This window comes from Tarenaya hassleriana, unplaced genomic scaffold (genome assembly GCF_000463585.1).
Source record: "Tarenaya hassleriana unplaced genomic scaffold, ASM46358v1 Cleome6, whole genome shotgun sequence".
NCBI lineage: Eukaryota > Viridiplantae > Streptophyta > Magnoliopsida > Brassicales > Cleomaceae > Tarenaya > Tarenaya hassleriana.
In genome coordinates this window covers 4,715,451-4,724,531 of record NW_010968505.1, presented here as the reverse complement: position 1 = coordinate 4,724,531, position 9,081 = coordinate 4,715,451, and the positions used below count along the sequence as shown (strand labels likewise).

Here is a 9,081-nt window from a genome sequence, read left to right as displayed (position 1 = left end):
CCCAGCCGATAACGTCGGGTCGGATACGGCCGTGGAAGAGACTCCGAGGGAGCCTCCGTCCTTGATCTCCGCTCTCAACGTCGAAAGAGCTCTTCGCGGCCTCCGTAATCTTTCTCTCTAATCTTTCTCCGATTAATTTGTCTGGTGAGGAAAGAAGAAAAAACTGATGAGAATTCGGATTAGAATGCAGCGATTACAGATGCTGATCACTATGGGACGCTTGGGCTACCGAGAGGTTGCTCTTATGAACAGGTAAACGCTTCAATTTGTTCGCTGATTCAATCGTAATTTGGAAATTTGGGGGTTTAGGGCACTGTTCTTCTTAGCCTAGGGTCTAATTTGTGCCAATCAAATAGTTAGGGCGTTTTGTGGAAATACTTGTAAATAATTTTAGGACTTGGTTCTATACTTCCTTTCTGGTTTTCCTTTAGAAGAACACTATAACAAAGCTTACTGTTTTTCCTCAAAACATCAATTCTAGTATAACCAAGTTGGTGATTGAAAATTGAATTTGTAAAATCATTGTTACAAAGACTGTTGAAAAGATCTCGAATTGTGTCCATTTACATAGCAAATTCCTGATGAATCTGATGCCTGTCTCCATGTATCAGGTTAAGATTGCTTACCAAGACAAGGTTAAGGAGTTAATGGATCAGGGCCTAGACCAAGAACAGCTTAGCAAAGAATCTCAGCTTCTCAAAGTCAGTACCCGGGTTCTCAATCTCATCTCCGGTTTTCTGTTTCTGTAATTCTGCAACTGCGAAAGGATTAACAACGTAAATACACAGGAATCATACACGATCTTATCATCCATTGAAGAGAGAAGAATGTACGATTGGAGCCTGGCGAGAAGCGAAATACCAGACCGGTATGTCTGGCCATTTCAGGTCGACATTACACAGGCCCCTACCCAAGAGCCGCCTCCTCCGGTACGAACCACTCTTTCTCCCTGCAATCTTTCAATTTTTCCGGTTTAGGTTTCGTTCTAAATGTCGAGAAATCGGTATTATGGTGACAGGAACCGGAAGATGTTGGACCGACAATGCTCTTGGGATACTTCTTCTTGGGATGGTTTGTACTTGGTCTCACTCTCACTGTTGTCCTCAATCGTTAAACTCCACTTCAGCTCACACTCTCATTTTCACCATTCCTCTATCATATCATTCTCTTATCGATCATATCAATATACATGTACCCGTGATCAAGTAGATATCGTTTTCGTGATGGTTATAATGTCTTACCCCGAAATCTGTTGTCGTTTCCGATTTCTCAGTTTGGAATCACCTACCATCTAACAATGTGTACACAAGTCTTTATGTATATATATTATATATAGCGCATCATAGGGGGCTACTAAGACCCATCAAGAGTTTGTGACTCAGACATGAATTTTCCAGAAATAGAGGGGCTGATATGATAACAGTATGAATTAGCTTTCTTGAATATTTCAAGTAATTTTTTTTTTGGGTAACCGGATTTCCTGGGCCGAGGTTTAGACTAATACTGGAGCTGAAAACCAATTATGCGCTCGCTCCCCAACCTGGGGTTCGAACTCCAAGTAAATTTACCATGAACTTGTTAAATAGTTTTCACTTGTTGAAGTCTTTGTTCGATGTTATATATACGTCAACGTCCCCATTTTCCTATGTGAGTGCAGTGATACCTCATACCATAAATTTATTATAAAAATAATGGATATTTATTTTAATATAATAATTAATTTGTTGTGAGTAACTATTATCATATATAGAAAATATTAAATTCGATAATATTATTAGACAGTAGAAATTAACAATTATACAATAATTATTGCTAATTTTCTAAAATTTTATATATTGCATAGCAACTCCGAATGTAATTTTCATCAATATCTTGAATACCTATTCTAATGTTGTTCCATCATTTCTTCATAGATATTCCAATGTTATATAATTGTATTATTGTATCTATGAGAATATATGGATCCTATATTCCTTATTGGAAATATGTGGTTGTACCCATTAATAATACAAAAAAAAAAACTATTAAAATATTGCATTTTCTTCCTAAAATTAATTCGTGTGTTGAATATGTCAATATGGATCCAATTAAGAATCAAAGTGTCAAAGTGAATATAATATTCATATTACTATGTTGTTTTAAGTAAAATAATTACTCAAACGAACAAGATATCTAAATATATTATTTTCATGGTTAAACAATGACTTTAGGATCCCAAAAATACCCAGACCAAAAGGAAATATATCCTTTTTTACGACTGTACATTTTATTTCCTTAATTTTAGAATTTTTATTGAACAAAAAGAAATGAAAGATGAAATTACGGATTCTCTTCAATGTATTTAAAATGAAATACTATAGAACAAATAAAACTACATAATTAATAATTAATCACTTTTTGTAATATTTAATCAAGATTAATGTTTTTCCCGAAAACAAAATTGTTGTTATCATTATATGTATAACTCGACCTGGTCCCCTGTTAATCAACATATAGTAAAAAGGCAAAAATCAATTTCAACGTGACATATTTTTCAAAAGAGTAGGTAAGATCATTACTATTTTGGTTAATATTTTCAACCCGGTTATTAATTTTGTTTCGCGGTCCAAATTTGGATCATATTATACAGTGGAAGATGAGATATTTTAACCCCTTTCATATAATGTCCTAGATTCCCATAACATGGAATGTCTCCTAAAGCTTGGTCTAATAAATAAAGAAACGAATACTAGATTAAATTCTCTGCCCATTGTTTCAAATCATTACAACAACTTAATGTGAATAACTTTAATTAAATATTATTACCTAACTTGTTACGTCGCTATATATATGTATATATATACACACTTGAACCAAAATCATTTTACAGGCTATGTTCATGTTCATCCATCCATGGCATTGAAATACAAATTGCTAATATATAACTATATTTTGGAAAATTTTATGAAGTGAAAATGGTTTACCATAATCTAACCAAAATTATTTTTTTGCCATATAAATTCATAGAGGTATATGGTGAATAGTATAGTTACAACAACAACGAAAAATGTTGTTTACTTGCAAAATTAACATATTGTGATTTTTTAATAAAATCTTAGAAAGAACAAAATTGGGATTAAGAAATAATTTAAGGGTGCTAAGTATAATTAGTGTAACAAAATTCGAAGTTAAGATTGGGGTATATAAGAATCATATCTCCATACCATAGAGACTCATGCCGCTCACCACTACTTTCTTTTGTTCTTCTCATATATATAATGTAAGTTATACCCAAAATCTTGCGAGTATATATGGGCTTTTGGTGATTCTTACATGTTATAAAATATGTCAAAAGGGAGATGATATTTATTATTATTATTATTATTATTATTATTATTATTATTATTATTGTTATTGTTATTGTTGTTATTGTTATTATTATTATAAGGAACACAAAGGAGAAAACTTGTGGGGCCTTTTGGAATATTTATATGTAAGATATGAGCATAAATGTTAGTACTACTCTATCTACCATAACATTATATAAGATTTTGTCTAACCTTGCATTTTTTTTCAATTTACATAACAGTAGTTTGAATTTCATATTAATAATCAAATTGATTGATTGTAGAAACCCATAATAAAATATATTATTTAATATTTTTAACATATTCAAGCTTTCATGCGATCAATATAGAACCAAAATTAAGGCTAGTCTAGTTTTAGTATATAGTAGCGGTTTTATCTCCGAAAGATTATAATTAATATGATATATTTGATAGAGATCTTAATACAATTTCAAATTAATTAACATACTATATAACATTTACATGGTGCTTAGTTATAGATTCACGGAATCAATCAAACCGTTACATATATTTGTCTGTTTCATGGTTTATCATCATAGTTTTTGTCCAAGGGTTTTGAATTTTCTTGCCGTAAGCCAAGCAAGGAACATATATGTTCGAAAAGGGTTGCTATAAATAGTCATAAATATAATAATATTACATGTCTTCATTATGCAAAAAAGAAATGTGAATCAACCAATGATTTCCAATAAACAAAGGTTGTCCAACCACAACATGACATTAGTCCAAGAAGGACAATATATTATAAGCTTTTTCTGCCCTTTAATTTTGTCTTATTATGGAGTTTAGAAAGTTTCCCATTCACACAAGAGCCAGTGAGCCACCACCAACTAGATTCAATTTCGAGGTTACAAATTCATATATATATATATCCTAAGTTTAATTTTTGTTATTTAATCTCTATAAAATTATGAAATTAAGTATTAATTATTACTGAAACACTAATTTATATGTCAGTAGATTCCAAAATAAAAATTTTATCCGAAAACTTGAGGCGACAATTAGATACCTAAGTAATGTATCAATTAGTCTTTTTTATATCGAAGTGTGTCCACCTTCCAAATCTTTTTTTCTGAAACACTCTTCACTTTATAATATCATTATCATTTTTTATCATCTGATAAACATAAATATACAATATAGTTTTTTTTATAAAGTTATAAATTCAATAAATAAATCCAAAGTAAATAAGAAATTAATATATAAAGTCTAACATTGTTTGTCGAAATTTCTGGGTATTAACATATAAAATCAACATATTCTCATTCTTCATTTATTATTTAATAAAATCAAATAAATTTATTTCCTGTACTAACGTACTCTCATTCTTCATTTAATATTACAAAATAAATAAAAAAGATTTATTGGACCGTCAAAAATTACTTTCTAAAAAAAAATGCAACATCGCCTAGGATTCTCTGATCTCACAGACATATATATGTACATATACAGATATATAAAATCTGCATCTACGTATATATATATATATCTTCATATATGTAAAATACACATGTAAATATTTATATAAATGTATTATTTTTCGTCTTTTTCTTTTATATGAGGATATCTTCACATGTACGTATGCACATATATTATACACATGTATATATTTATTTAAATTGGCCTTGGTGTTATTTATTTTTCTTTAATTTTCTTTTTTGTTTTTTGTTTTATTTGAGGGGCCGTTCCGTTTGGATACGATCCATTTTTGCTTGCTTAAATAATTTTTTTTTTGGAATAATATAATAAGGGAAAACGACGAGATAGAATCAATGAGTCCAATGTTGGTTACATGTTACAATGCCAATCACTCAAACGCAAGAGTTTGGTATAAGAATGTTACAACGATTTCATGAATTAATCAGCATAAATTATCGAATATATTATATTTATTATTTGATGATATACTATATAGTTAGAGTTGCACCAAAAGAGAATGTATAATAAATTACACGGGGTTAGTTTCAATAGATATATACTATATATCAAGTGTATTAATGTCATGTCATACGTGGATTGTCTATGATGTTTCTCCATGTTTTTTTAAGCATAAAAACGTTTAATCTATCATGGGAATATGAATCTATGGACCGACCGAAGCAAGTAGTCTCGATCTCTTTTACCGCTTTTTAATATAATATGTATAAATGTCAAATTAATGTCACAGTCACGACAATACGATTCGGAATGCAAGGGATTGTGTTTTCGAATTTTGATTGGCTCATCAAAAGAAAGACAAATAATATATATATATATATATATATATGAAAAAAAAGAAAAAAAAATAATATATATATATATATACACACACATATATTCCAAGATTTTTTTGTCTTTACAAGAACCGTCAAAATCGTAGGAGAAGTTAAAAAGGCAGTTTATTTTCTTTCATATGTTTGTATTAACCTGAAAAATCAAAAATAAAATTTTCAAAATCACAAATGGAATTATATGGTTACAATGTGAACATTAACGGCCTTCGGACCCCGTGAATCCCTTGTAAATACCTTTTTTATTTTCTTTGCGTGTATATTATATATATATATATAAATAATTTCAAGAAATCCTCATTAATAATTAATAAAATATTTGTTTGAAAAAAATGTATAAAATGTGACCGATGACTTTCGACCCTAAAAAGATTCCTTAATCTCATATTTATTGAAATTGAAGATTATTTTGTTTATATAATATAGTTTAGTTATAATGTGAAACTAATGAATAATTGAGGATAAACACATACACATGTTTTTATGTTATGTCGTATCCACAATAAATTAAATGGATTTTGATGTAACTATCGTTTACAAAAAATAAAAATGTGAAACTCTATTTATATAAGAAAAATCGTCATATAAATTAAATCATTGACTTTTTGATTTATGAATTTCTAAAATTTTTATTATTTTGTCACATCAGCCTATTGACTAGATTATTAAATGCATAAAATAATAAGAACTAAAATTTAATTTTTACAAATATTATATACATAATGAGAGATTAAAATATAAAGTAAGGTTTCAATGTTATGGGAAAATTGTGGAAAGTTCAAGCCCTAATGATATTCTTTTTAATTTCAAAACAATATATTATTTGGTTTTCTATAAATAATGGGAAAAAGCCGAAAGTAAACGAATGACCAAAAATAATTTGGAAAAAATATCTCGTACTAACCAACACGCACAAATTCTGTTCTACGTGTATTTATATTTAAATAAGAAATTAATATAAATAATTTTTAAACATGTAAATTTGATTCAATATACAGCTAATCTTTCTTACATATATATATATATATATATATATATATATATATATCAGTTTGTGGTTTTTTAGGTTATATGACAAAGGATTAATGAATATTATTATATATCTTTATTGTTGTAAAATAAAATGAAATAAAAAAAATGGAACTTTGAATTTACAATTTAGCAATTCCAAGCTCGTGTTCGGCTCCATGAATCACTCAAAAGCTTTACCATTAATTTAGTATGAAGTCAAGCGCTTTCAAAAACTATTTGTACCTATTTTTTTTAATTATATATATTATATTCATGTAGACATTAATTAAGTACTAATAAGTCAACTAATTTTATCTACTCTGTCGTTATACACCTTACCTGAATTTTAATTTTTTTTAGCAGTGATAAGAAAAACAATATAACATTATACATCACTTTAAATTTGATAAAGTATCTATTAAGATTAAATATAATAATAACTGCAAACTTCTTTTGTTCCGTGAATTACAACTGCCCAATGCAAACTCTCGCAAGTAAGAATGCTTGGAATGCATATATTTTTTTTTTATGAAATGTGATTGAATTAATACCAAAGGAAAAACAAATTTCATAATATTTACAAATTAGAGATAGTTCTAAACAGATCTTTCATAAATAGATGGGTAAAATTACATACTTCTACATGAAGTAATGCGATATCACTGCTGTAATAATTTGTTTTCTGTCGCGCCCGGATTATGAAGAGAAATTAGCTTGTTCCTCATGATCCGGTCGACCTTGAGTCTTGCATGGTGGATAGTAAGGTGTCGGTCTCTATGAATACGAGAGTTTCTTTCCATCCAAATGGTATATGTGATAGTCTACATAAGTAACTTCTTAATCGTAGCATCGTCACGGTTCGTAGATTGGTTGGTATAATCCAGAAAATATCGGATATGTGTCAGAGGAGGTCTTCCATTAGCCGTCCAAAGTGCAACCAAATCGAGCGACTAAATCAATCAACAACCAAAGGAGAGGTGGAGATGTGATTCCAAATGGGCTCAGCATGGAATGCATATTATAAGAAGAAGAAAATCTGTAACGGTTGAGTTCAACGAATCTCATGTATGAATATTATTCTATTAGAGATAATAAAAACGATAATATACAAAGAGCGAAAATAATTCATAGTCAACTAAAACAACATATACATTAATTATAATTAAATAACGGTCTAATACTACGTTTTTTCATTTAATCCATAGGCCGTCTCGTAATTAATAATTCGAAGTGTCATCGTCAATTACATGTATTAGTATTGTAATGTAAGTTAGGAGTAGTTACCACGATTACATCCATCGGTACTTCCAATTTGAAAAAAAAAATCTATTTTGACTTAGTTTTCTTAATTACTTACAAAAAATATTAAAAATAAACAATGAAGGTGGGAAATAAGTCAAAGGACCATTTATCATATTTGACGAAGCGGTCGCTTAAATACACGTCCTAATGAATGGAATGAGGCTAACGTCATATATATATATATTAAAATAGAATGGTATTGTCTTTCAACAAATTTGATCCACATATTAAACCTAAATGTAAAGTATGTAGTTAAATACTACGTATTTGTTTCTATTAAAGTTTTTTTTTTTGGTAATGTTGTTTTCATTAAAGTTTTTTTTTTTTTTTTTGATAACCAGGATAGTTCATCGGGCCTTTGACCCGACTATTTAATTATATTTGTACAAAATAATTATTCTTCATTTAATATACTAATTATTTTTATTTTGGATAATTATTCCATAGTATAAAAATTGTACTAAATTTAATAGTATGACAGATTAAATTATAAAAATATTAAATACTACGATTATAAGTCAACAACTATTAAATTATTTATAGAATTCCAAACATATTTGGCGGGGTTATTATATATACGTATATGTGAATAAAGTAATAACATATATTTTAAGTATCTGTATTTGTCACGGACGTACATTCTTCCATTTATGACCAAACATAACAAGCAACATCAAGAATTACAACTATCATTTTATGGATCACGTGACAATAGCGATGCGCATGAGCATCGCTTGATTGGTACCAATCGTTTGTTCATTTTTATTTTTTTGGCATTTTCCAAACCTTTTTTTTTAAGACAAAAAAAAAATATTGTAACGAAGGAACTATGAAATAATATATTTCGAATAGGGTGGATTGTTTGGTTATCAATCCAATAACCGAAATAAATGACATACAATTGTAATACAACTGAATGGGTATGATTTATTTAAAATCAAAAAAATAATTTTAATCCAAATTTAACTGAATTAAAATAATTAAAAAACAGTTTTTTTGAATGATCGTATCTAATATATATGGACATCAACAATAATATTTTTTTTCAAAATAAAATAACTGAATCGAAACAAAATCAAAATCTTCTGTACTTTTAAATATATATTAAATATTAGAGATACATCATAAAAAATGATATACAATTTAAAATA

The 9,081-nt window shown here is 28.4% G+C and overlaps 1 protein-coding gene across 1 annotated transcript in view; it reads left to right on the top strand.

The window, feature by feature from the left end:
* LOC104799581 (NAD(P)H-quinone oxidoreductase subunit U, chloroplastic) overlaps nucleotides 1–1,320 on the top strand; it is a 1,799-nt gene extending 479 nt beyond the window's left edge. The window contains exons 2-6 of the mRNA XM_010522179.2: nucleotides 1–104; nucleotides 191–252; nucleotides 612–701; nucleotides 789–929; nucleotides 1,019–1,320. The exon at nucleotides 1–104 is cut by the window's left edge and continues 6 nt beyond it. Of these exons, the coding sequence (XP_010520481.1) occupies nucleotides 1–104; nucleotides 191–252; nucleotides 612–701; nucleotides 789–929; nucleotides 1,019–1,114 (493 nt within the window). The 3' untranslated portion in view covers nucleotides 1,115–1,320. The remainder of the gene's footprint in view (nucleotides 105–190; nucleotides 253–611; nucleotides 702–788; nucleotides 930–1,018) is intronic.
* Nucleotides 1,321–9,081: the final 7,761 nt, after the last annotated feature.